This window comes from Anopheles darlingi, chromosome 2 (assembly GCF_943734745.1).
Source record: "Anopheles darlingi chromosome 2, idAnoDarlMG_H_01, whole genome shotgun sequence".
Taxonomy (NCBI): domain Eukaryota; kingdom Metazoa; phylum Arthropoda; class Insecta; order Diptera; family Culicidae; genus Anopheles; species Anopheles darlingi.
The window spans coordinates 15,784,592-15,812,091 of record NC_064874.1 but is presented as its reverse complement, the minus strand read 5'-3'; the positions used below and the strand labels follow the sequence as shown (position 1 = coordinate 15,812,091).

At 48.0% G+C, this 27,500-nt stretch overlaps 4 protein-coding genes across 13 annotated transcripts in view; 3 read left to right on the top strand and 1 right to left on the bottom strand.

Annotated features, from left to right (window-relative positions):
• The first annotated feature begins 873 nt into the window (after window positions 1–873).
• LOC125951021 (ras-like GTP-binding protein RhoL) lies at window positions 874–10,422 on the top strand. 2 transcript variants are annotated; one of them, XM_049679515.1, is made up of 5 exons: window positions 874–978; window positions 3,531–4,056; window positions 9,320–9,596; window positions 9,676–9,793; window positions 9,863–10,422. In XM_049679515.1, exons 3-5 carry the CDS (start codon window positions 9,351–9,353, stop codon window positions 10,066–10,068), a joined length of 570 nt encoding a protein of 189 aa, XP_049535472.1. In that variant the 5' UTR covers window positions 874–978; window positions 3,531–4,056; window positions 9,320–9,350; the 3' UTR covers window positions 10,069–10,422. The 2 variants fall into 2 exon arrangements, with proteins under 2 accessions (XP_049535472.1, XP_049535473.1); XM_049679516.1 differs by lacking the exon at window positions 874–978 and adding an exon at window positions 1,137–1,340.
• Window positions 10,423–10,687: 265 nt separating this feature from the next.
• LOC125951009 (replication factor C subunit 4) lies at window positions 10,688–12,069 on the top strand. The gene is made up of 3 exons (XM_049679493.1): window positions 10,688–10,882; window positions 10,945–11,812; window positions 11,895–12,069. Exons 1-3 carry the CDS (start codon window positions 10,761–10,763, stop codon window positions 11,985–11,987), a joined length of 1,083 nt encoding a protein of 360 aa, XP_049535450.1. The 5' UTR covers window positions 10,688–10,760; the 3' UTR covers window positions 11,988–12,069.
• On the bottom strand, window positions 12,021–13,144 carry LOC125951017 (transcription initiation factor TFIID subunit 9). The gene is made up of 3 exons (XM_049679503.1): window positions 13,043–13,144; window positions 12,818–12,977; window positions 12,021–12,757 (listed from the first exon to the last, which is right to left on the bottom strand). Exons 1-3 carry the CDS (start codon window positions 13,046–13,048, stop codon window positions 12,099–12,101), a joined length of 825 nt encoding a protein of 274 aa, XP_049535460.1. The 5' UTR covers window positions 13,049–13,144; the 3' UTR covers window positions 12,021–12,098.
• A 782-nt stretch (window positions 13,145–13,926) lies between these two features.
• Window positions 13,927–27,500, top strand: part of LOC125950983 (extended synaptotagmin-2) — a 20,629-nt gene continuing 7,055 nt past the window's right edge. The window contains exons 1-7 of one of the 9 annotated variants that reach the window (XM_049679425.1): window positions 17,204–17,303; window positions 20,767–20,917; window positions 21,344–21,800; window positions 24,842–24,883; window positions 24,988–25,128; window positions 25,205–25,615; window positions 25,698–25,868. In XM_049679425.1, the coding sequence (XP_049535382.1) occupies window positions 20,913–20,917; window positions 21,344–21,800; window positions 24,842–24,883; window positions 24,988–25,128; window positions 25,205–25,615; window positions 25,698–25,868 (1,227 nt within the window). In that variant the 5' untranslated portion in view covers window positions 17,204–17,303; window positions 20,767–20,912. Of the gene's footprint in view, window positions 14,245–17,203; window positions 17,333–19,909; window positions 20,918–21,343; window positions 21,801–24,841; window positions 24,884–24,987; window positions 25,129–25,204; window positions 25,616–25,697; window positions 25,869–27,500 lie in introns of those variants that run through there. The other 8 variants (XM_049679424.1, XM_049679426.1, XM_049679428.1 and 5 more) reach the window with 8 other exon arrangements.

Below are 27,500 nucleotides of genomic sequence, written 5' to 3'. Positions count from 1 at the left end.
CCAAAAAGAATACGCTCCAACGAATAAACAAAATGCACATGCGGATGCTATCGTGCGATCCAAAAGAGATGAGATCCAAAAGGCTTCATATTTGGGACGTGCCGCATCCGTGGGAAAATTGGGTCAAAAAGAACATGTGTTCACACCAACAGGCACATCCGGGAGCATCCAGTCCCATACTCCGTCATGCGTGTTGCTTTAGAGTGCATTGGAAGACGATTCGCTATTCTACGGTTGGAAGATCTTATTCTGCTACCTGCTCATTCGAAAAGAAAAGCGAATCGCAAACCCTGGCAGACTGTTGGCGCCCAAAGTAAATGCATAATGTTCAGCATAAAGACAATGGGCGCCGTGCTCCTAATGATCTTCACATAGAGCACCTTCATTCAGAGCATCCATCGGTGCATATGAGGGTAGCCAAACAATTTTAATGAGGCTCATTACGACAACCCAAGTCCTGCCGATGGTGGCGGCACCTAGCACCAGAAATGACCACGAGAAATCCTGCGCCTCAAGGCCTTTATAGATAAGGTGCATCATACGTTATGAAAAGGCAGGCTGGTTGGGCCCCTTCGAAGCCTGTTCTTTGTTCTAGTATAATTCACGATCGAGGTCATATCGCGGGTAAAACGTAAACACCACTGATTTCCATCTTCAATGTCAATTAACACGTAAACCTCACACATTTACGAGACCATCATCATCATCATCAACAGGCGCGCGCGAACCACCACCACCCCCACTTGCCGAAAGGCGGGTGGGATGTCTCTCAAAACATATTCCTCTCTCGATGTCTACATACGCACGACGGCAACTTATGTTGGAGACTACTCCGTCGGTCGGCGACTAATTTTCTCTCTCGCATTTATCGCTAGTCTCTTGTACGGTGTGGTCACGCCGTTCCTGGCTGGGAGCATAAAATTCGTTATTCGTTTGCGTTTCGGTGTTCAGCGTGCGTTATCCGACGATCACAAATAGGTAAAAAAAGCCCCGTTAGTGTGCCGCTAAATTGTCACCGTTTGTGGGCTCTTATCGCGTTTTAAGTTGGCATAGTGTTTGGGTGGTATGATCGGTGCCCGCGTATATGTGCCCTCCTCTCGCGGTCTGTATGGTTGTGCGCTGCGTCATCCGGTGCCGGTGCTGGCTGGCGATAGTCGGTGGTGACGAAAGGGTTAATAGTGTCACGTTCCTCCTCTTCGCTGTGCGCCTTTTTCATCGTCGTCGTCGTTGTCGTTGTGTGCTGGGTTTGGATGTCCGCAAAGAAAATCAAATATAGTGCCAGCAAAATAGTGAGAAGCAACAAAAACGGAACCAAACCTGACCAACGACGAGATTACCATGTATGGTGGGGGAACGTGCGTGCAACCTGTTGTTGGTTTTGCTGGATACCAGTCCGTCCGCCTGTTGTCTATCGATGAGAGAGCCGATGATCGTCTGCCGTGCGTCTGTGTGTGCGCTCTTGTTAGGTGTGATGTAGAATGATCGTGAGGAATCTTAACTAATGTGGAATTTGAATGTGGAAGTGCAGGGGGGCCATCTCATGCAAAGTGATCCACACAGCATTCTCAGTGATCTCCGGTTTTTGTCGTCGACGTCGGACATCCGGTTAGTGCAATGATCGTATCGAAGTGATTCCCGGCCACGCTGTGCGTGATATCGCGATAAGCCTCTCTCGTGTGCTCGCTCGAGTCTCGGCTGTATGCGTACCATACTATATCTGGAGATAAACATCACGAGGGTGCTCCATGACGCAGTAGTAGCAGTGGAATTATTTCACTCTGCAAGTGCATCTTTCAGGCAAACGTACACTACTACTTTGCATAGCAGAGCGATGGCGGAAGCATCCCAAAAATAAACGCCACGAAACGCCGCCGCTGTTCGTCGGTTGCCAACGCGGCCGGCCGGCCGACCGGGGCTGATCACGTGAAGTATTTGGCCCACTTCACCGGGCCAACCCATCAACCACCACGCAGCGCGGCTACATTCCAATTCGGTCGGGATGTTGGATACGGTCGGTGGCGGTCAGTCCGATCGCCAAAGCAGCAGACGCTTCGAACGTTCAACGCGGTTGCCTTTTTTTGGAAAGATCGCATCCGGAGTCTGGAGGAACGCTCCCGAGACCGATCGTGTTTTGCACTTTCAATTAAGTCCGCAGAGACGATCCGCAATGACGCAGCGAATGACCGCCACTGTCACGGTTGCCTCTATGGCGTTTTGGTAAATGATTCGCAGTGTGTAAATCTTCCTTTCGCGCCTTAGCGACGTGATACTAACGAGAAAAAAAACCGTGCTAGAGACAAGACAGCTTTGACCGCACCATGCGCCGCCACATATGAACCCATGCGCGATATCTGGCACCCGTTCTCGCGGTTTTGCGGGGCTGCTGTTCTTTAAAACCGTCTCCGGCAAACGGCAGAGCAGGGAGGAGAATCTCCTATCGCATGCCAGCGAGACTCTGGGGGTCGTGTGTGCCGTGGCGGTATATGATTTGGTGTATTTCAGTCGACGATGGTGCTGCTGCTCCTGCTGAACGACGCAAGGCACACTCTCTGGTATCGAGCTCGAAGAAGGGCAACGAAACGCTGTTCTTATCACGAACGTTCGCGAAGTGTGCTGGACCCGTGTATGCGACCCCCTTCTCTTTGCCTTATCGTTATCACACGTCGTCGTCCAGGACGTATGGCGGAAGGAAAGGGTGGGAGGTCGGACACTCCTCTGGTGTGCTGCCACACACTCGAGCTTGTGCTACGGTTGTTGGTATATCGCGGCCAACCTATCAATCAGCGCACATTGGCATACATCACCGCACGGTTCCAAAGTGGGTTCCCTGGGGAGAAGGGAAGAGAGAGAGATAAAGAGGGAAGACGGGACTTGCAGGACGATCGGCAAGAACGCCCGGAAGAAGCGTCCTTTGGGAGAAACAGCAGCGTGTGCCGTGGCCCTAGGCGCTGCAGTCAGCTGCCGGTTCTGCGATGCGATAAACCATCGCACAAGAGAGGAGCTGCAACGATCGTGCTTATCAGCGACAGTAGTCCGGCTACGTCAACTGAGCCGCGACCGAGCACGGATGCACTGCATACATGCTCGTTCTGGATGGTCGGCGGTGTGATCGGTGCGGTATAGTGTTTTGTCCGGGATTAACCAATTCGACGTTCCTGGGCTGTGCTTGAAACGGTTTGGAAGTGAAACTCCCCTTGTTGGCAGCAGCGACGAACGAGAAAGCGATGCCGGTGAAGACTCGGTCGAACAAAGTGAAAGCATCCACCGAGCATAGCACGTTCGCCAACATCGAAATGGATGTTGTTAAATGGTGAAAAGCGGTGCAGCGAGGCGCCCTAAAGAGTTGGTGACGATTTCTGGCTACGGAGTGGTAACCTCCGGAGGCGAGTTACGACATCAACCAGAAAATGAGTTACTAATCTGTTGCTGTAGTCATGGTTACAATAGTGATACGTTCTTGAGTTTTCCATTTGTGTCCCATTTGCCTTCCTTGTTTCATGACCGTTATTCATTCCTATCTCCTTTTACAGTGTAGGGTCGGTGGTTTTAGTGTAAAAAAAAGGTGACACTTCTTCTGAGTAATTGCTGGGTTGGAGACAACGCAATCGTGCGGAATGAAATTACCAACCTTTGTATCCCTCGAGGATAGTTTCAGTGTGGTTAGAACCGGAGGCACCGGTTCGCGTGAAGCCTGAAGGCGGACGAAGATCATCGGATAGCAACGTCTCATAGTGCTGAGGCTGGTCCTTCTGAGTATGCTTTGAATTGTAGTAAACTGGCCCACAATCAACGACATTTCCCGTGGGGATTGACATTTTGAAAGTGATTAGAGAGCACCTCGACCAACCGGACAACCGCGGGTTGAACGCGCGGGCATTGCGAAACCAAGCGCTCGATAACGACCGGCGACCGCATAGTGTATTGTTGTTGATGGTTTAAAGAAAAAGACTACAGCACCTGCTATTGTGCTGGTAATACTGGATTTGAAGGAACTTTTGTTTTTTAGAGGAGAGCCCGACATTTGACGCTGGAGAATACTACGCGAACCCAAAAGCGGTAAGTGTGCCGGGGATGTCAATTTATCATTTATTGTAAATTTTAAGCTTCACTGTCGTCTTCAAAGCAGTAACGAAGCTGCTTCCACGAAGACAACATCATCATTATGGAAGTTGTCGTCGGAATCGGTGAACCGATAACGTAACCGGAGCTACGGAAACAATAGCCTCAGGTTTGCTGATAACAGAATGTGAACGCGTACTTGCCTTGCCCCGTCCGTAGGACGCACACCTTCCTGATATACTCGACGGCACGGCAAAAATGGCAATTCACAATCCTTCGCCAACTCCACAGAAACAACGTTGGGATGGCTGCCGGTGATGGTACCGTGTTGTTTGATGTTGCCGGTGTTCTTCTCCACGAATCCAATATGTCATCAATGTGGGCTTTCGTGTCTGTTTGCAAGTCTTCTTGAACATCCATAGTAGCTGACTCTAAGGCCATTGCTTGTTAGGAAAATTCAATTTTCCCCATGCTCCGGCCAATGTTTCCGGCCGTGAATCGTGTGTTTGTTGCACCACGGGATTTCGCTCATTAAAACTTGTGCCAAACAGGAGTTTCCACATTTTACTTCGCTCGCGGTGATCCCCATCGAATGGTTACTTGTTGAACGATGACTAACGACTGTTCCCACGGGAGAGTTGGGCTGTTATAGGAGCTTTCGTCATAGCTGGGGAAGTTCCTCGATTAGATTACGGTGCTTGGTCCACGGGGGTGTGTTTTAGTTAGCTGATGTTGACGAGTCCTTTGATAAAACCTCGCACTTTATCAGCACTAAGGCAGCAAGGACGATAGGAGCAATGAACATTTTCCAATGAATTCCACTGGGAGTGGAGGAGCTCGTATGTAACATGCGTAATGTACGCCAATTTATCTAGTAAGACAGGAACTACGGACGTAAATTGTTTGCCCCAGATGAACTACAGCCGCCTTTTCTCACCAAATGACAAATGACCAACTCTTTACCCCCAGCACCAACAACCATCATCAAATGGCATAGTAGGCTTACGATACCGACGCCTCTGACGTAGCCCTGTCGACCGCAAAATGATGTCGATACATCGAAACAACCCGTACACACTCATACCTTGCATGTTCATAAATGGTCGAGCTGGAGTGTAATTGGTAAATATGGTTACACTTTCCCCATCACGTTTCGCGCTATTAAGCTCTTAAATCGCCTCTTTGTGCTTTGAAGTACACCTTCAATCGAAGCAAAGTTGATGGATGTACATCAATCAATCTATTCCCAGTCTTGCGAAGCATCCCTTCGAATGTTGGTTTTTGGCCTGAACTAAGGTGCGGCACGTGGAAAAAAAACGATGATTTTCGAATGAAGCATCTCATTATAATACCGGGCCCCAAGGTCAACATCAGCTTGTATCGTAATTGAATTCGCCATGATTTGTCGCTTAGCATAATCAGACCGTGGTACCAGTAGACAAAGAAACAAACTACCATGATTTCTATAAGGCGCTCGAAACAAATTCTTCGTATTTTTCCGATGCTGATATAACAAAGTACTTATGGTTGGCAACGGCAGCTGGTTTCACTGGAGGTGGGCTTTGGTGCCGCTGAAACTAACTGCTGCTGAAGTTTATACCTTGTTAGGAACCCATTTAGTTCTCGCGAAGCAACATTGCAATGCGTTTCCGTAAACGGGTTATGCATCGACCGGAAGAGAAACTTGGTTAATTGAAACCACCGGAGTCTTATTATGTTTCCTATGGGACTACGAAAGTTCGCAGCATTTCAAGATCCCACTGAATACACGGGAAAGTTCCACTTCGTGTACTGCTCAGGTAAACTATCGTGATCAAGTGACTTTACGCTTCTTGTTCTTGAGCTCTGGTTTCACCTTTCAGCGATGATTCATCTTTAACGGTGAAGTCGGAAAGTCTGCATCGAAAATGACGGTTGACGCATCGCCCAACGCTCTTCGCCGGGATTAGTCAGCTTGTTACAACGGGGCCCAAGAGGTGACCAATCGTCCACTGTATCCCCACATTGACTCAATCCGCTTATCAATTGCTGACGGTCGGAAGGGCTGGTGCTGCACTATCACGAAGAAACTCGGAAAGGCTATTTCTGATCAATTCGCACGGTGGTTGAGCTCGACATTCTAACCTCCTGGCGGTGACAAAAATGTCCAGAGAAACACTTGGCGTAGGTGGTATGCTACGGCAAACAAGCTTTGACCTTCACACGCGGATCGATAAAGCACCATTTGCCGGCAGTTTCCGGGAAATGAAAAATTCATCCACAACACCTCAGCAGCATCTGCGAATCGCGCTGTAATCCCTGTGTTGACCATGGTCCTGCGAAACGAAAGAACCGAAAGCAGTATACGGTAGCTATGTTTCACCAGACCGAGCAACTCATCCGACCTGCCGATGGTCACGCTTCTTTCTTTTCCATGCGGTACCATAGTCCGGAGCTGCCCAAATTTTCCCGCTCGAACGCATCTACTCTAGTTTCGTTTTTCCATACGACTGAGCGTTGGTCGGTTGGTCTCACCGTGCATCCGGCCACCTCAATTTACATCCATTAATCTTTGGCCTGGCGCGAAGCGACGGTGCGCGCTACTGGGGCACAGATTGGAACGAACACCCCATGGTTCTTCTCTCGTTGCCAGAGTCCAGCCCAGCGGTCTGCTTCTCTTTCTTTCGAGTGTTTACACCAGCCATCCGGCAAAGAAGTGCATCTTCCCGAAGATCTGGTGAGGCTTGGTCTTGGTAGATGAAATTAATTTAACCCAATTAACGTGCCGGGGCACCGCCTTTCCATGGAGACCTTTCGCCTCGTTTCATCGGCATTTATTATCGCGACACATTTACACTAGATGCTGCGTTTGTATCGATTCTTTTAGGCCATTTGGTGCTAGTATGTTAACAAATTTCTCTCTACACCAATGCAGGTGTTTGGTGGCCGAGAGGTATCATCGAAGCACTCATTTGTGTGCTCCAGTTCAGTATGTTCGTGCCAGGCGTACGGTTCTCGTAGTCGGAGATAACATCCATTCTTCATACATAGATTGCTGTTTGCTCGTCGCACTCCAGGTCCCCCTCCAAATTCCATCAGCTGACGTTCGCTGATAAGAGGTGTCCGTAACAGCTGAGGTGATCAAAAAAGCGAAAAGCATTGTGTTGCGACGGGCTAGTCAGCTATAGTGTAGGTTCTGGCATTCGATTATTCGCTTGCAAAACATGGCAAACAGGGTATCAAGGTTGCATGTTACTCTGCATTCGCTTAGTAGTATCTTGTTCGAGGATAGGAGTGCCGTGAGGTGATCCTTCTACATAACTAGGAACACATCTACCGGGTGTGGTCGTTGGAAACTGTCGATGGTAAATTTACAAAATAGCATCTGACGTTCAAAATGCCGCCAACCAGCGTGATTCAATCACTTTATTACACACAAAGACCAAACATGCATCATTCGCCTTCGTCCTAACTTATATTTCACGAGCGTTGTAGTACAGCGTACTGCCACGAATAATTTTAGCGAATCAAACAAGCAATTAATCATCTACACGCTCTTGCACGTCATAGTGCTCACTACTGGAACGCGGGCTGCCCATCGAACGAGGAACATTGTATGGTACGATAAAGTGATAAGAGCTGGTGTGTGGTTTCGATTATGATGCCCACGATGACGTGTTTGCATTGCGTGCCTAAGCAGCTTTCGACTGGCGAATGCGAAAAGTGCATGAAGGTCTGCCCAAGACGCCGTGCTATCAATGAGAAAGGCACGTTTAGGTTGTTCGTGCCTAAGCGTTGTCTATAAAGGTCCTTTTGGAGATGTACTACAACACACCTTGACCTTGGTATTGGCCGTGTTAGTAAGTGAACAGCACTATGAAAAGCGATGGTGTGACTGATAACACATTCCACTATCAACCGAGGATATTGACGCCATTCAATAAAATGGTTTACATGTTAAAATAACTTTTTAAATAGCGAGCAGCGGTTAGAGGCAACTAGATGGGGAAGGAAAATATTGAAAAATTGATTGTTGAATGTAGAACGCCATTTAGAAGCATGTGTGTGTGTGTATCAATTGCTTGAAGCATCTGCGGAGCTATCTGTGCGCATCGACGACGGTGCACACCCTACCCCAAAGCGGGAATACAGGTTATATATTTGCATAAAAATGGAACACAATTGAATTTGCAATTGCGTTTAGCACTTATCCAGCGGTGCTGTTTGTAATCCGTATTCGTCATCGAAGAGCTAAGGTTGGGACAAGGACATGGCTTATTGCAAACATCGCACTCCCTGTAGAAAGGAGCAGGAGGAAGACACATGCTTGCAGCAGAATATGTGTTGCGTGTAAATTACAAATTCCTTTTTTACATTAATTCACACTTGACACACATACAGTGAATGAAAAGGACAGTATAAGTTACTCGTGCTTTTGAGGTGGCCTGTCCGGGTGTTCCTGTTGGAAATGGAATGCCTTCAAAGAAAGCAGTCGATTTACAAGAGCGAGTTCTTGGGTTCACAAATCGATCACACAACTATCAGGGCTAATAGAAAAATGGAAGATCCTTTTCTGGCAGTAGAAATAGTTAATGAAGAATGGAATTCAAATTTATAACGCTACTTACCTCCAGGCAAGAAAATGGGGACCTAGATACAAACCTATAAAGACGATGGTATTTCCTGTGCATAAAAACCCGAGGGTTGTTGGAAACAAAAGAGAATGAGTCACAGGATGCTCGGTACAGGGACTCCCACTGGGTGAGAATGAAATCAACTCCCAAACGGGAATTTCATTAAAAAACCAAATGATCTTCCAGAGGTAATTAGTCGGGCAGTTTAGCATAGGTTGGAGCATTAGTAATTAGTTGACAAACATGATTCTCCCTCTACCTAAACCTAGGCTGTGGCGAAGCACACGCCTTGTTTACTAGGGAATCTTATCCGTTGATTGCAATGCAGAAGCTTTAGATGGAGTGGCCAGAACATACAACTACTAATAAGAATGATGAAGTATAAATCAGTAGAAATCTGGTTCTAAAACAGTTAAATCAAAATGAACAATTTACGATCCATTTTTCGTGTTTTAAAATTGATTTACGATTTTGGGAAAAAGAAAAAATATCTGCCGAAGTTTATGATAAATTGAAAATATAACAACAACAGATAAATAGCCAAAGCAATAGAAATCTACAACACAATATCTTACCTCATGGTCGGTTCCAAGAGTACGGTTATGCTACAAATTGTAATGTATGTTTCGTTTCATTCGTAATTGCAGCTTCCAGTGATTTCATTGAGCACAAAAAAGGATGACAATGACTATTGGTGGTGGAATGCGTCCGCTAAAGATCACAACGGTCGGTGATGGTATGGTCGGGAAGACGTGCATGCTCATCACCTACACACAGAATGAGTTTCCGAGCGAGTATGTGCCGACGGTATTCGACAACCATGCCTGCAACATAACCGTGGACAATGGCGCGTACGCGCTTACACTGTGGGACACGGCTGGCCAGGAGGACTACGAGCGATTGCGGCCCCTTAGCTATCCAAATGTAAGTTAATGCCTCCTGAGTACTGTAACTCCCTCAATTTGTTCTCCTTTAATACTATTTTGATGATGCACCTTTATAGACCGACTGTTTTCTCATCTGCTACTCGATCTCGAACCGCACCTCGTTCGATAACGTGCTATCCAAATGGTGCCCAGAGATAAGACACTTTGCTCCGTCCGTCCCGATAGTGCTAGTTGGTAAGTTGCGATCGGTAACAGGTTCTCTTTGTTCACACATTGATCTCTGATTTCCTTCCTCTGTTTTAGGCACTAAAAGTGATCTGCGGGTAGCGGGCTCAGAGAAATTTGTCACCACGGCCGAGGGCAAGAAGCTGAAGCACAAAATCAAGGCGTATTCCCTGGTGGAATGTTCGGCCAAACGGAAACATAACCTGGCCGAAGTGTTCGAGGAAGCGGTACGTGCGGTCGAGAAGAAGCCCCATGCCGGTCCCCGGATATGCACGTTGCTCTAGTGATCCCCTCCGGTGATGGAAGGATCCTCCGGCCAAAACCAGGGGAACCGATCGGATGATCGAGCATGATTTCAACGGTGGACCACGAAGACGAAGAGAGTTTCTTTTAATTCCTGTTCCTGAGGTTCTCCTAGCATAAAGAACTATTTTTCGAGTTTATATTTGACCGATGACGACGGGTGAGGAGAACTCGCTGGAAATGTGACTGTGGCTGCCTGGTGTTAGAAATCGATATAGGCAGACGAGACTATCTGGTATCGGCTCCAAATGATGCTTCTGAGCGATGATACACGAGACTGTCTGCCTGGTTTTTATTATATTTAAATAAACTAGTCATCGTAAGTAGTACAAGAAGTATCGGTGTGTGTGTTTCTTTGATTTTTGTTCACTCTCTATTGCAAAATGTATGTAACCTTATTGTTTAAGAGACCCGGTTGCATACATTTCTGGCAATGAGGGGGTTATCGTTAGCGCCGGGAAGTATGCTATGTTTAGCCACTGCTTTTTTCTCACTATCACTGTTTCTCACTATCACGATTTCTCACTAGCATAGTGAGAATTCCTTTCACTGCTCACCGGCTGTTCCGCGCGCAAATTCTGGCTAACAACAACAACTAGCAATTACCTTTTTTTTGTGTTTTGTCGCTGTTTATTTGGTTTAAAAACGTGCGATTTGTGTTGGAAAGTGTAACATGCAAGCATTCCTGAAAACCGGACGAACCACCGGCGCTGGAGAAAGCAGCTCCGCACCGAGCGATGCAGGCCCTCAATCGGCCAAGCGAGCACGCCACGCGATTCCCTGGGTGGAAAAATAGTACGTATTTCGATTGTTCCTGCTCTTGGAGTCAATTTCTTACCCCCTTGTTCCCCTTTTAGTCGTCCCCGAAGCGTGGAAGATGTTGTTGAACAAGCGGAAGTGGTCGCCGTGTTGCGAGAAAGTCTGTCCACGGCGGATCTTCCCAATTTGTTGCTGTACGGACCACCGGGAACGGGAAAAACGAGCACCATTCTGGCCGCCGCCCGACAGTTGTTTGGGGACATGTTCAAGGAGCGCATTCTCGAGCTGAACGCTTCGGATGATCGTGGAATCGCGGTCATCCGGAATAAGGTGAAAACGTTCGCACAGCTAACGGCGAGCGGTACGCGGGCCGATGGCAAACCGTGTCCACCGTTCAAGATCGTAATTCTCGATGAAGCCGATGCGATGACCCACGCAGCCCAGGCCGCTCTGCGTCGCACGATGGAAAAGGAAACGAAAACGACGCGGTTCTGTCTGGTGTGTAACTACGTGTCGCGGATTATCGAGCCGATCACATCGCGTTGCACCAAGTTCCGCTTTAAGCCGTTGGGAGAGGAGAGAATCATTGAGCGGCTGCGTTACATCTGTGACCAGGAGCAGGTGACGGTAGATGAAGCCGTTTACAAGGACATTGTCGACATATCTGGGGGAGATATGCGTCGGGCTATTACCACGTTGCAGTCCTGCCACCGGCTCAAGGGTGCTGGTGCACGTATCGAGCGTCAGGACATACTGGAGATGTCCGGTGTCGTCCCGGAACGGTATCTGGAGGAGTTCCTGGCCGTTTGCAAGAGTTCGGATTACAGCAAGCTGGAGGAGTACGTCCAGAACCTATCATACGATGCCTACAGCGTGGGGCAACTGTTCGAGCAGCTCACGGAGTACATAGTTTACAACGATGGTCTCACCGAAAAACAAAAGGCGCTGCTTTGCGAAAAACTTGGCGTAAGTATCGTCTGTTGAATGATTTCTGTTGGAATCTTCTGAGGTAGCCGCACATTACAAGCTTTTATCGTTTTGTTCACAGGAATGTTGTTTCCGGCTGCACGGTGGCGGGTCCGAGTACATCCAGATCATGGATCTTGGTTGTGCTACCATTCAGGCATTGAAAATCCATTAACTACTTTACACAAATAAATCTATCAACTGTTGGTCACGTGGATGGTAAAATAAAGAGAGAATAGCAGTTTATTGAAAGATCGGTTGTTAGCCTTCCTGCTAGGCCACAGATTTACGGAACTATTTCAAAATCATCATCCTCCCGCTTGCGCTTACCGCTCCCGCCATCGCCATACTGGTCGTCTATTTCCATTTTGATTTCCACACCCGCCGTACCGTTACCGGATATGGTGGATCGATTTCCACCACCGCCCGGTGCACTAGCGGCCGACACGGTGGTCTTGATGGTCGGTGGTTTGGCCATCATGGTCGGTGTGACTTTGGGCGCTTCGCTCAACTTAAACACCGGCTTGGGAATGCTGACGACCTGCGTTTTCGGAGTCGACTGTACCGAGGGACGTTTCACACTACCACCCGAGCTATCGGAACCGGCGCCGGACGACAGTTTGCTCGCCTTCAGCGAAGACCGGTTCTCCAGGGCGGACTTGTTCATCCGCTTTGGTTGTTGGGCCGCCCGCAACTTGTAGTTACACGCCGACAGACAGTAACGGTCGGGCGGCAGTCGCAGTCCGCAATGCGTTTTGATCAACGGCAGTGGCGTAACGTTGCGATTCCGCGCTATCTCAAGCAGTACATCGCGCGGCGGTGGTCCCGTGAACGCTTTATCGAGTATCATTTGTGTGGCCAGCTTGACGTCGTCCAACTCGATCACCTTCTTGCGCGCATGGTTGGCATAAATCTTCGCATCATCCAGAATGCACGTCACGTAACCTACGGAATATGTGGGTTTCATTAGCGAGTCCTCTCTGCGGTACCATTTTACGGACTTACGGTAGGTAAACTCCAGCAGCTGGTTGATGACTCGCGGTTCGTAATCCTGCACGCCGAGCTCCTTCAATATCGACATCACCACTTGCGCATCTTTCGGGATGTGCTTGACTTGGTTGGAGATTTTCACTTTCTCGCTCTTCTCCCGCTCGATGTTGTTTATCTGAAGATACGAGTTATCGTGAAACGGGAGTTATCGTACGGAAAATAGCGCCGGAAAAATCTTACCTCCATCTCGTTCAGCGAATTTTTGTTGAAAAATAAATAAATGAAAAATAAAGCGACCGCCAGACGAGCGTGCGCTTCCTTTATGACCACTCGCTACGGAGAATAGTGAGATTTTTTCCCAAAGTGAGAAACATGGTTGATATCGCGGCACGACAGTCGCACGCTCGTCTAACGGTCGCTTAACATTTTGTTTTTTCTGAACGAGCTGTCATCGTGACAGTTCTCCAGCTGTCATGTTGTGCGCTAAATTAGCCCGCGGTGTACGTTGAATTCGATCCGCAAGAAACGTGTTTTTTTTTAATAAAATGTAAAGTCGTTTATAATTTAAAATATATAAGGACGAGCCGTATGTTTAGAAACGTGTTATCAGCGCAACACCGTATCACTCGTCCAGCCGACGGAATTTTCCACCCCTCCCCCACCCGGCCCACAAATTCGGGTTCGGTGTCTTGCACTCGGTTGTTGAGCTTTTCCAGGCCAAGGTCGCATTTTCCCGAGCACTCTCCGAGAAAATGCTGCTGCCGCTGCTGTTGGGACGGACCGAACGCTAGCCGAGGGTTACTCGCTTCCGAAAGGCCTCGTGATCGGGACGACGTTGCTCTCGATAAGCTGCCACGGTGGTGTACTACGTAGTGAACCCACACGGAGATTGGACGCAGTCAAGGGTGCGGCAGTAGAGTAGTAGCTGGCCGGATCCGGACCGCGTGTGTCCCACCGTTATCGAGTGTTCGAGTGCTTGGTGACCTGCAGGTGCTAGTGGTGGCGGTGGTGGTGGTGGTTTGGAAGGTTTCTGGCTTCTGCAGAACAACCACAAAGTTCTCTGCAACCGCAACTGCCTGGGCGGCCGGATGATGGCTAATGACGCTAAATTGCTGGCGCCCTAAAATCTTCGAATAAAGGTTTTTAGTGTCCACAAGGGTGTAACCAAATTACTACGGGAGTTTGCCAGCGTGCGTGCTGCGTTGTGTCGTAATTCACGATCCGAATGAGAGGTGGTGCTATGTTAAAGAAGGCTGATGCGTAGCTGACGTGTGTGGGAAAACGGTGTACGGAAGCCAGCGTGCATTATAAAGTTCTAGGTCTGTGTTTCAAATCTGCTTAATCTAAGAAAACGTGACAATCTTCCGTAGTAACGGTGCAAGGTCCAAGGCGAATTGCAACCTTACCGGGCTGCAGCGGCGGCCGTTTCGTAAATCATAAAGGTATGTTAACTCTCCCTGGTCCCTATTCCCCGATAGCTGCAAGTCACTGGAAGGTTTAGCGGTAAAAGCTAGACATTAATCCGCGTAAAACATTTCCGCCAGATAACTTTCAGCGGGATTACGTGAACCACACGAAATCTAGCGATTGGTGCGAGACGCGCAAGTTACCTTACCCTCGATTATCGCACTCGGTCAGTTACCTTATCAGCAGTGGGTTGTTATGGACCCAAAATGTACAACATATCTCGTTCGTTATCAGATACGCGTACTCACTAGTCCTGCTATCAACATCCCCGAAACCAACCTGAACGCGGTAGGATGCTGCTTGTCGACGATAAGTTTCCAATGATTTTCTATTTAAAATCCCCCCCTTTAAGCACTGCAACAAGCCTTTCGATTATCGCACCCGACATCTAACTAGAGCGAGGTTATCTCGGTGGAACAGCAACAGAAAACCCCTTCTTCCGTCCGCCCCATCACCACCGATCGGTTCGGGCGACCTTCACGGGTGACAAACACCGTTGGTGTCCGTCTCTAGGGCCGTTTCGATGGTTCTGTTTGCTTCCTTTTCTTTTTGTTTGCATTTGGAGCAATACGCCAGGTGAATGTTTCGTGACGATTAGTCATTAATTAACGCTCATCGACTGGGCCACCACCTGGCTACCACACCACTACCATGTGCTATTTGTATGGGAACGATAAATGATCGAAACATGAAACCAAGATTAACATAAACATTTCTTGACTTCCACGCAGCTGCTTGCACAGGGGAACTGTTTTTCCTTCTTATGTGACAGTTCTTGACCATTCCGGGGGCTCACAAAAGTTCCTGGACATGTGCCAACAAAGGACAAACTTCAAACAAGCCAAATTCGTCGGTAGTAGTACACGAGAGCCAATGCAGAGTCACCTGATATGCCAGTTGATTGGCACACGGAAGTTCACGGAACCTCCCAACCATCCGGATGCTGTTCCGGGAAAATACATGGACGGCCAAGTTGCCTAAAGAGCCCTCTGGGACTCCCAGCACAGCAGTTAATGTATCGCTGGTCGTGCGGCAGTCGATGCTGATATCAGCAACAGTAGCAGCGGGCCTTACGCACTCCGAAGCGACTCTCTTGGGAGCCAAAAGGTCACAAATGGGGGTTTTGGTTGGCCTTTCCTAACAACGCGATCGTCGCCATTGGCAACTATTGACTAAATGGTGACTGCTGGCATTCGTCCAATCGCTTCAGCCCCCGAGGGGGGACCAACATGTCCTTGCGATTTGTTTTAATTTAAACATAACGTTCGCACTGCCTGCTGGTCAAATGGTTATAGCTGACGTGTGGGAATTCGCTTGATGAGAATCTTCAGCTGGAAGAAGAATGTGCTACTGCAGATAGAGGCTCATGTTATAGAGTAATCATGCTCAACTTACCGTAGCTATATTATCCGGCTATGCAGATGAGAGGCTCCGAAACAGTAAAGGACTGAAAATCGGACAACGAGTGAAGTTCTGGCGGAAATGAGAATTTTCCGTCCCACTTTCCAGCCAACGACAGATCACGCACCTGGCGTGGGACCGGTACGTGGGTGTAACGAGGAGGGAGGAGGGAGGGACAAAGAAAAAAAAGTAACGACTCTACTGGAGTCCGCTGTTGGCCATCTACCTGTGTCTGTGTCAGGATTTCATTTGCATGACTGATGTGACATGACACCGCGGCACTCAACAGCACCGGGAAAGCTTTTTAGCTTTTGTCCTGCATGGGACGAGCATGGTGCGCTCGGGAAACTCTTTGAAACGTATGCAATGGGCACGGAGACAGCACAGGAATGAAATGCCACCGTGCGATGATTACCTACCGTGCGATGATAAGATTGATTGCCCATTTTAGTTCCTTCTTCAAGTGATGTTTTCTGAAGTGACTGTCTCTTAAATTTCTTCACTTTTTGGCGAGTATCTCGAGGACATTAGCTAGGACACCCTGAAAAGTGGAAAATTATTGTTCGCTTTTAGCGCCAACGCAGATCCGTGTAGCGAACGCCAGGGGAAGAAAATACTCCAAAGCACCTACTACACGACCTAGCTCTTGTTTCTCGCTTTCTGTTCGCTGCCACGAACATCATTTTCCATTAATTCCGTTTTCATCTTCTCCAGCCAACACATTTCTTTCGGACAGGACTTTCGCAGACTTCTGCTTAAAGGTAACTTACCAGGAGCAGGACTTCAAGGTGCATTCAGAGAATTCCTTGTATGCCATTTTGTGTTATACCTTTCACGGTTTCCATTTCAATCGGTCCGCTAATTTGAAGCACACATTTTCCAGAACGAAAGTTACCGCAACGGAATAGCTGCCTTTCCGATTCCGATGCGACTACATTCTCTGCACGCTGCCTGGGATCCTCACGTGGTTTCCATGGAGCAGCAAAGTGGATCGAGTGGTTGGGGCCGTTGCCACGTAATTCTCGTCGAAGGTTACTTCAATGATTCCATCGTACGTGGTAACACGTTCTAGCCGTTCGCCGGTTGCAGGTGTCTTGGAGTCGACCCCTTGGCGCACAAAGTATACGTTGTCGATGACATCATCATCTCGTACGTACCGGAACGCGATGTAACGCAGAGAATCGTGAAACTGCTGGCCATACCCGACACACGCATATTAACGCAGCTAACCCGGTGGACGAATATGGTAAACAAATGCGTTTACGAAGGGGCCTGGGGAGTTCGCTATTGCATTCTGGTCGTCGTTGTGTTGGCTGTACAACATCGATTGATTTTGTCGTCTTCGTTCCGACCTGCACCAGCCCGGTGTGTGCGTGTTGGCGACAGGGTTTATGTTTTTATTTCCTTGCACAACCCCCCACCTGAGTAGTATCCCTCCCCCCGCGTTGAGCACCAGGGTAGCACGCCCGCGATGACATCAAAACATGATGCGATGGTACGGGGCTATCCGCACAGCGACCATGAATGGCCTTAGTCAGTAACTGGAGAGACTCGGTGAAAGGAAAAGCTGTTCAGACGTTGTCATATTTTACGTGCAAAAGTTTTTACCATTTGCAAGTTTTGGGGCCAGTTTGTAAGAGAAAAGTGGTAGGATTGTGTCTGGTTGGTGTGCGTCTGTTGCCGAAGACATTGCGTTTCTTCCATCCAAGACGATACGCCGGTGTTTGGTGATTCCTTCGTGAAGCAATCAATAGCCATCCAAATTGTGTCTCAATCGCAAGGAAGGGTTCGGTGGTTTCTAACAAAAATGAAGATTATTCAGAGATTCTCGTGTCAAACAGCAGTGCAGAGAGTCCGCTTCGCTAAGATCCGCTGAATGGGATGATAACAGCCTTCAAAAAACAACGTAATACCCAACTCAACAACGGCAGACGACAGCCGGTTGATGGAGGTTAAATGTCAATTGTGATAGCCAAGGTCACAATGGAGATGATGTCGGTTCGCGATTGTATCAATTCCATCGTCGAGCATGAAAAGAACGTCAATGGATGTACAAGTTAATGATGTTGAGATCCAAAGCCTATTGACGTTGTGTATTTTGGCAGATATTTGTCAATTTCGGCATCCCAAGAAGCAAGGAAAGTTTACTTACTTGCCCACCCAAAAAGAGCAATTCTCTTGGGATGTTGTTTGCTTCTGGGATGTTGTTTGCTGCTTCGCCGCAAAACTTTTCTAAGGCGTAGCCGGTACAATGGTTTCGCCGGTAACCGGACCATATTACGTAAAAGTCCTTATGGTTTATTGGTAATAGGATTTACAAGCGAAACTTCTAACAATGCGCCATGCGACGCATAAAGGAGCAATAAATGACTGCAGAAATCAATAAAAATCAAAACGACCACTGTAATAGAGGATGATTGAGGACAAAATGCCATCAATAACACTCCTACTGCTGGTAGATGCCATGCCTTATCTTTGCGATAAGAAACTTCTCGGATACAAAAAAACCTACTCCGCTCACACATCAATCAAAAAAGGGGTTGCAGCAATCGCTTCAATACGACACATTAGAAATGTTAATCGATATATTGAACCTTGCACAGACTCATACACTTTCGCATAGCTTATAACCTAGAGCGTTTGCGATTTTATGCAAAGAACTCCACTTTCATATTCAACAAAAGCTCTCGGGCTGTTTGCTTTTCATCCCAAAAACATCATCACTTTGCGTTCCGCTATCCCAACCCAAAAAGGCCCTCAAATGAAAACAATCATGCATTTTCAACGACTCGATCAATACTCGGCATGACCGGGAGGGGCCTTTGGTTTCCTAGGCTTGCTCCCGGTGCGCCTGAGGCAGAGAGACTGAAAAATGAAACAAAATCGATGCAATCGTCCTGGCTAGACGGGGGACGTTGGCTGGCGCCAGCCACGAACGAAAGCGCCAACGTCTCCCTGGTGGAGAAGGAAAAGCAGAGAAAGAAGATGGTGGCCGTTCCCTGTTATCTGTTCTGTGTTGGTTCGGTTGGACCCTGGTCCTAGTCGGCTCAGTTGGGTGAAGGATAACGAAGTTAGCGGAAGCAACCGAAACGATAGATTAGTGTCAGTTGGTCCACGCGAGTAGAGAGCTATCTATTGGGTGGTTCCGCTGACAGGCTCAATTTGCTAAGCTGGTTAATTGAGTGCTCGCTATAGATGATGGTCGGCTATCGTCCACCTAAAGTGGCACGAAAATGTCCGATGAAAAATTAGTTTGTCCGTCGTTATTAATGGCGATTCCGGATATTAAAGGGCCTTAAGGAAAGTTCATTGTTGGACAACGCCATTATAAAAGGGTTTAATATGGTTCCGCCTTGGTGTGGACGCGTATTAGTCAACAGTATTTAAAGGAAAAGACACTCCTTAAATACCGGCCTTCATGTGAACATTTCTGATTAGTGACATCATCGAAGCACGACACGAGTGATTCCTCTATAGATATTTGAAAATTACTGGAGAATATGATGCCTGGGATATAGTCATCAGATCCAAGAAGCGAAGAAGAAGTCTGAGAAAAGAGCTTAAGTAGCAAAGATGCGAGAAGCAGGAGCGTGGCTGGTGACCTGAATGCTGCAGATGACAAATTGATTGTGTTATCCGTATAATATTTTGTCTGTTTCGCAATGATCCTGGCAAGATAATTAAATCATTTAATGTCAGTCAGTCAATCAGTTCTATAGCCACAATTATTCTCGTTAAAAAAATGACACTCAATATGGCTGACGCATATCATTTTTGAGGAACTTTCACCAAAAACAAATCATCCTCCTGACCACCCTCAAGCTGAAACCACGGAACTTCACATGCAATCTCGTGGGAATCTTCTGATCATCTCATCACCATCGCGCTGCTGTCACCATCATCACCATCATAAATCATTCACGGATGAGCAAAAGCCAGGCTATAGGGTGGCTGTTTGATAGCGTTATGTGTCATAATACGTGGCACGCCTGCCGTGTCATCTCACTTGGTACGCTAATCAGACAAACACAACGTAAAGAACATGACTGCATGCGGGACTAGAGAAGTGCAACCGTCTGCTCTCGGCTGGTTCGGCATTATCTCATACGCCTGGTGGCCCCGTGCGTGTATACACCTTCTTGTCATCGTTTATTTTTAGCCATCGCGACCATTTCGACCACACTGACGGTATCATATTCCACCCCAAAGGGGAAAGGGGGGGGGGGGGGGGACCTTTACGACCTCTGGCTGCTGGTGGACCACGTAAGCGGTTCCTCCCGCTAGAAAAGGCATTCCTCGACCTGCTACACCATGTTTGGCCTCGCAATTCGCTGGCCAAGGGGCACGGAAACTACTGCCACGTACCATAAAGTCAAGGAACAAATTACTTATCGAAGCGAGGAAACAATCACTCCAGAGGGTGTGGTGGAAGGAGTGCGTCATCCGGAACGCGTTCTCTTCCTTTTTTCCACATGGCTGCCCATTAACCGCTCGTTCTCGATTGGACTCGTAGTTGTTAGAAGATTTTAATGTTCAAATACATTACTCCGTTGGGTCACTACAGCATTCCCGTATTACGTGCCCTGAACACGAATTCTGCACTGAAGGGTTAAGAAGATCGCGCAGTAAACAGTACGCCAGTTCTTGTTCTTCCCTTCATAGCACCCTCGTCGCCTTGGGCTGAGCCGGGTTGCAATGTGTTAGTAAGTGATCGCGATCTTCGCGCACGAATGAGCCGCATTCGTTCGCCGTTTTTTTTTTTTTTTGAATGGAAACACACAATGCGCATGATCCACGAGATGTAGCGATCGCTCGTTCGCGATCACACTACGACAAACTCAGAGCTCATTTGTTGTTGGTTCAACCTTGTTGGTCGTGGCCGGCTCGGCTCGGCGATCGCGCCGTATTTCGAGGCTAGCAGCAGCCCCACCACCATAACCCGGTGCGACCTAATTGGTGAAGGAACGGAATTTAATTTTGGAATCACCAGACGCCCCCCAAAACCGAACATCAATTCCGGATGGCCTCCGGTGGCTATGGACCACAGTTTTAGGTTCTTGTTATTCCATTTTGTGAGTGATAAATCTGTCCTCTAGTGCGTTTCGTGCGTGTTTATTTACTGTCCCGGAAGATCTGGCGACGATCAGAGTGTGGCAGCTGACGGAAACGACGGACAAGTTGGTGTTTTCGGTGCAAGAAGTTACGATTTTGAAACAGCAGTTGTGTAGAGCTCGTCTACACGATGAGGTTTGTGTGAAATTTGAGTGTTATTTTGTTTTTCCGTTTGTTATCGAATACTAGACCACATAAAACAAGGCTATTACAAAAAGTTGTTGTTATAAATCCCGTTTTTGCCTCTGTTAAACCGTAAAAGCTTGAAGGCCTGTCGTATCGAGCTATTTTGTTTTCATCAAAACGTGTGCCTTACGCCTAATATCATCATAACATCAACAACGAATGCGGTTTAATCTCCTCGATCCCAAAAAACATTCCATTCCGTGACACGCTAGTCCCGCCGCCGGCTGCTGTGAATTAGTCAAATTAGCATCATTCTCCGAACGGACCGGATGATCTCAGCGCACCTTCGCAGCTCCATCACCTGCACCCATCGTTATCCAGCTTCTAGCGACTAACAAAAACATATATTTTCTCTGTTTGTTTTCGCCTCTCCAGTGACTCACCGTCGACCGAGCAGAACCGGTCGCCCGATTCGGCCGAATCGGCTCCACTACTGCCATCCAGCGATCCCAAGGATACGACCGACGAGCGCGGCGTAACGGCTGGCAGTATGGCTGGCGCCAGCAAGGAGCTCAATCCGGACTCACCGGCGGCTGGGACGACGACGACCGACGGTGGTCTAGTGATGGAAGCGAGCGGTAGTAGTCCAAAGGACGACAGCATCATGTCGCTGCTGTACTCGTTCGCCAAGAAGGTGGTAACGGTCGGTATCATCTACTTTGTCGGCTATATGGGCTGGTCGGTGGCGTGGCTGATAACGCCCGTTATCCTCTCGGTGGCACGCGAGTCGTGGCGCAAAAAGAGCGACACGCGGCGCACGGTGGCCAAAGCATCCGCCCTGGCGAACGATAAGGATGTCATCCTTGCCCGGCTGCACGATCTACCGGCGTGGGTAAGTAAGATGCCGATCGGCGGTGGAAGCAATTCGGTGGCTCGATAATCGAAGAACCAACGTTCGCATGTATTGCGTCGCATCGCATATTGGTTTTATGTCTACTTCATTTCATGCGCACAGTTCCCAGGCTTCGCGAACAATGCCACCAGAAGAAGAAGGTGAAGGTTCTCTCAAGTCTCTCTAATACGCTCTTAGGTCATCCAAGATGTTCGCGATGGCGAGGTTCCGCCGTGTAAGCTCCACGATGAGTCACCTGACTGGTAAACGAGACCTATTGGAAGTTTTACCTTTAAATTGATATTCACAATGTGTTGGTAGCTCTGCATTTTCCGATCCAGAGGAGCTAGCGATGGCGATTGCTTTTCACCGGAGCAGCCGTTTATCGGTTTACGCGGTATTAAATGGAATCCGTCGCAAACGGGAGGCTGTTGCAGGTTGCAGCTAATGGTGGTGCTGGTGTGCTGGCAAATGGGTCACCATTAGTGGTGCTAGCCAGCATTGCGGTTGCCATCGGACACGGCCTCATTAATAATGAAGCTGCACATTTCAAAGCAAATCGCACCCAACCACCTCTCTCCGTTGGTTGATATTTGAATGCTGAACTCGCTCGGCACGTTTGCTTGGTACTCAGGCAGGTTCAAGCATTTAAATGAAACATTCATGCGCCTCCTGGGCGTTTGGCACAAACGGGAGAGAAGGTAGTAAATATGTGAAACAAGTAAAATTCCCTTCTCTCTGTGTGTCCCCAGTTGCTGACTAATAGCTGTGGCCGTGTAAAGTGGTTTCGCAAACGCTGGACCTCACACCAGCACCGGGAATGATTATGTTATCCTGTTTCCTTTAGTGGAAATACTGTCTCATTACGTGTACGCACCAGTAGCGCTCAGTACCAAACCATGGCTTGGACCCTGGAGTGTGGTTTTATCACACGCCGAGTGTTGCAGAACTGCTTGACTCATCACCTCATCGAGGTGATAAATTCGTTACATGTACAAACGCCTGATGTGCGTGGCTTGGCGTATGATTAATTTTTGCTCCCTATGTCTACATCACCGGCAAGGGAAGCTGCCCGAGATTCGAGGAACGTTGTGTACACACATTAAACACTCATACAGCGCCGGGAGTGGAGTGGAAATTTGCGCACTATGGTGGCCGATGGGTTATTTTTAACAAGGTACACACATCGTACATACGGTTAAAGCGACCCCGGTAACCAGGCAAGAAGGCCTGGTGTACTTGCAGATTTTCAAAACAAACAGTACATCCATGCATTGCCCCTGTGCCGTGTCTATCAGTCGTGCAAAACGATCACGTTTGGTTTGGTTTCTGCAAACTTCTGGTGTGGCAATGAACGTCATCCCCGGCATAGAGGACCCTTGCACGGTAGAAGATGGCTCAGCATGCCATGTGGGTTGGCTCCATTGCAGAACGATACGGCAATGATGCCGGTGGGCCAGAGTAGGCTATAGTGGTGTTTGAATTTTTAACGCTCGTAAACTCAGCAGGCTCTGCGGTCGACAACATATCTTAATTATCTGGCCCTTTAAATATGTAAACTTGCGGTGCTGCCGCTGCCACTACCTCCGTGTTCGCTTCGATGCAACTGTGGCCCTTCGAGCGGAGACCTAAGAAAGGTTGCGTTCAGCGTACGTTGACTAAGTCTGGAACGGGTTGTGATAATGAATTGTTGGGCCAAGGGGTTCTTGCATAATTGAGATCTGGGTTCCGTCATACGTTCCGTCGACGTGGCTTAATATTTAAGCAATTCGTATCAAGATTGGCGCATCTCTTGAGACTGTGTTACTGTTGACTTCGACGTATTTTTAATCAAAGGCTCCAGCGTCAGGTTCATTGTTCCCTTCCGCGGGCACGACACGTCGCTGCTGTTTCAAGGACTTCAAGGTCGACTAAGGGCCAGAACGGTGGTGACGTCGGTTCCGATCGATCAGGTGGATGAAGCCTGGTTCGTTGCTGGCAGTCGATTGGGGCTGCTGAAATGTAATTCTCACGCGAATGGTCTTTTGCATGCCTTGTGGCGTTTCCGTTTTCCCCGGCGTAGATACGACCCCTGATTCGGTACGAACTCTGTTTCACGATGGTCCTGACACCATGTTTTGTCGAGTGGTGCGAGCAGAAGACCAACGTGTAGTAATCAAAATGGTAGCCACTCCAACTCCCACGGAGGAAGATCCGGAGGAAACAGCAAAAAATAGCACGAAAAAGCTGAAATATCTACGAACATGCTGTTGTGAGGACGTAGTGTGAGAGTGATATGCTGCCGGTAATCGTTTTCCACTTCACTGACTGCGGTAAGTGATGGTATCCTTCCGCACTTGCAGCTCTTCTTTTTCCGTGCCCTGCACGTTCCCGGTCGAGTTCAGCGTGCTCCGTCGAACACGGATTTCAGCTTGACGACGTTGTCGTTGCGACGGCTGGCCGAGGAAGGTAGTATTGGGTGGGCCAACAACAACACCCGTGTACTAGGGAATTGCTCGCGTGCCGTCTGCTGTATAATATGTTGACTTATGTACCTTGTCAGCTGAGATCAGAGCTTCACTTGAAGTAGCTTCGGGAGAATGGGCGTTGGGGTTGAGCAGTTTCGAGTGACGACCTAATTGACACCGTACCGGGTGCGGGGACCGACCACCTGGCAGGGTCGTTTCTCCCACGCGTACCAGTTTCAAAGGAACCTTTCGTCTCTTCAGCAGTGGGTGGTGGGTTGGCGTAAGACCCTTGCTGATTGGCGTTATGAAAAAATGAAAATATTTCTTTTTAAAGCACGCAAGTAGTCGCAGCAGGCCATGTGGTCTACGGACTTCTTTGCACAGCGGAACGAAAATCATGAAAAATGAGAACAAGATTTTAAAATTCCTTCAAATAATAGAGAGATAGAGTCATATCTAACTTATAAGAATATATTGAGATGGAGCGTACTAGAGAGTCACTTTAAGCTGCGAGGATCAAAAAATAGTTCTGCTGAAGATAGACCTACGTAGCTAACAGTTCATCGTTTCTTCCATTTTTCATATTGTCCATAGGTTTTCTTCCCCGATGTCGAACGGTGTGAGTGGCTGAACAAGGTAAGTGTTCTAATCGAGTAAAACAAAACTTACTTTAACATTATAATTGGTGTACCAATTAAACGATTTCCTTTTGGTTCATTTTCTTTGTTTGTTGGATCCAGATCCTGAAGCAAGTGTGGCCGAATGCTAATTTTTATGCGAAAAATCTCATCAAAGAATCGATCGAACCGAACATCCAGCAGGCGATGGCTGGGTATAAGCTGAATGGGTTCAAATTCGATCGCATGATTCTGGGCACAATTGTAGGTATCCATAGCTGAGCAGACTTGGTAAATGAACTCCTAATTCATATGTTCACTGCTTCGCACATAATCGCAGCCTCCTAGGATCGGTGGCGTGAAGGTGTATGATAAGAACGTGTCCCGCAATGAAATCATCATGGATCTGGACCTGTTCTATGCCGGCGATTGTGATATCAGCTTCGCACTCAGTGGTCTACGTGGTGGCATCAAGGACTTCCAAATACACGGTACCGTGCGCGTGATCATGAAGCCGCTGATCTCGCAAATGCCTCTGATCGGAGGGTTGCAGATATTCTTCCTGAACAATCCCAACATCGACTTCAACCTAGTCGGTGTTGTAGACCTGCTCGATATGCCCGGATTGAGCGACATTTTGCGTAAAATCATTGTGGAGCAGGTGGCCGCCATCATGGTGCTCCCGAATAAGCTGCCGATTGTGCTAAGCGATGGGGTCCCTGCACTGTCGCTCAAGATGCCTGAACCAGAGGTACGGAACGAGAAAGGGAACGACGGCGAATGACGATTGAACGTCCAAATTGAATTTGTTTTGTGTTTGTGTGTGTTCTCAGGGCGTTCTAAGAATTCACGTCGTCGAGGCGAAGGACCTCATGAAAAAGGATATCAGCATGCTTGGCAAAGGCAAATCCGACCCGTACGCCATCATCTCTGTCGGTGCCCAACAGTTCCGCACGCAAACCATCGACAACACCGTTAATCCGAAGTGGGACTACTGGTGTGAGGTAAGACTGCAGGCCACTCTACCGTGTGTCTGCGTGCGTGAGAATCACCACTCTTCAACCGCAGACGCAAAAGATGGCCCCGGTTTCCCCGTGGGTGGGTTTTTGAATATTGGTTTTACCTGTAGGTGGATAGAGGGCACCTTAGCGGCATCCATCATTGTCAGGTTTCTTTAAGGAAGCAGAAAATTGATTTTGCGAAAAACATATTTTTTATTGTGTTTCTCGATTCGCCGCACTAACTGTCTATTTGCTAATGTATTAGCAATTTTATGTCAATATTTATTGATCCAGTGGGCCGGTGGAAACCCGTTTCCTTTACATCATGAAACCAACGTGTCGCTTCGTTAAATATGGAGCAATGTTGGACGTCAAGCAAAATGAGTATAACAGATGGTACCCATAGCGACCATAAAGTCTGCCCAAAGTATGCGAGCGTAATGTTTCAGGCCAGCCACTGTAGCCGCGTTCGGAGTCGTGTTGAAGTATAATCATTCAGGTCGTACGAAGAGGAACGCGAATTGCACCAACAACAGCAACAGATGGTCAAATCTGAATCCGTAATACTGATAAATGTCGTTGTACATGATGGCGCACGTGATTTGTTTGTCCTGTCCGGTTTTGTTAATTGATGTTGGTATTTTTTGCATGAATTTTGGTGGATGTTGTTCCAACGAGCGGAAAAGGACACCAGTTGCCCGTTCGCGAGTTGTACTGAGACCTTGGATGGACCGCGCGTGGTTTACGTTGAAATGTGTGCTCTGTCTGCATGATTCCTTCTGATCCCAGTTCGTGTATGTTTCTGTGTGAAAAACTAAACAACACATTCTTACAGGAATGATCAAGCCCGGGACAATGCGCTATCGGTTGAATAACACACACACACAATTTACACACAGTACAGCTGAATCAAATGGAAATGCCCAGTTTTTGTTTTGATAGTATAGTTATTAGAAGCTTACCAGCTGTTCAATAGGCGGTTGCAAGCTATACGATGCTCTATTTCCTTTTCAATTGTATATTACATTGCACCTTAGTTAGGCGATTATTCTTGCTCAAATATTGTACTTAGCAACTTGACACTGCCTGCATGGTTATCAACTGGATAAAATGTATTTAAAGCAACAAGCAGCAGCAAGTCCCCTCACTACACTGAGCTACAGCTTTGCATTTCTTCTCTCCGGCTAGCATGATGAATATGAGTGTATATAACTACGTTACATACGCCAAGGTGCCGTAGAATAGGTGTGCGAAAGTTTGCTCAAATCTCTACCCCAATCTGGGGCCCGGTTTGGGACTGCATTTTTCAACTAAATGCTACCCTCCTTAGGGGAAATGCTCCTGGCTAAAGCTTGCTTCGCTTTGCAGCCAGTTTGCTTTACCACGACGGACGGATGAAAATCCCGTGCATCCGTTTCATTTTAGTGTTTACTTTGCTCTTCGGCGGGTACTCCAGTTAAAATATTCAATCCTGCCACGAACCTCTGACCATTGGCGATTTGTGCCTCCCTGACGGCATTAGTTTTGCACGCTCTCAAATGCGCCCAGATTCGAGCACACGATGGCCGTTTAGCTTCCGCTGGTTCAGCCAGCGAACCAACGTCCCGCCACGCAAGTCCCTCGGGCTGAGGTGAG

Bases quoted from the DNA above. Each gene is read 5' to 3' on its own strand.
- LOC125951021 (XM_049679515.1), top strand. From the start codon at position 9,351: ATGACAATGACTATTGGTGGTGGAATGCGTCCGCTAAAGATCACAACG. The intron at 9,597-9,675 runs GTAAGTTAATGC...GCACCTTTATAG, and splicing joins GGCCCCTTAGCTATCCAAAT to ACCGACTGTTTTCTCATCTG. The intron at 9,794-9,862 runs GTAAGTTGCGAT...CCTCTGTTTTAG, and splicing joins CGTCCCGATAGTGCTAGTTG to GCACTAAAAGTGATCTGCGG.
- LOC125951009 (XM_049679493.1), top strand. From the start codon at position 10,761: ATGCAAGCATTCCTGAAAACCGGACGAACCACCGGCGCTGGAGAAAGC. The intron at 10,883-10,944 runs GTACGTATTTCG...TTCCCCTTTTAG, and splicing joins ATTCCCTGGGTGGAAAAATA to TCGTCCCCGAAGCGTGGAAG. The intron at 11,813-11,894 runs GTAAGTATCGTC...TTTTGTTCACAG, and splicing joins TGCTTTGCGAAAAACTTGGC to GAATGTTGTTTCCGGCTGCA.
- LOC125951017 (XM_049679503.1), bottom strand. The intron at 12,758-12,817 runs GTAAGTCCGTAA...CATATTCCGTAG, and splicing joins GCTGCTGGAGTTTACCTACC to GTTACGTGACGTGCATTCTG.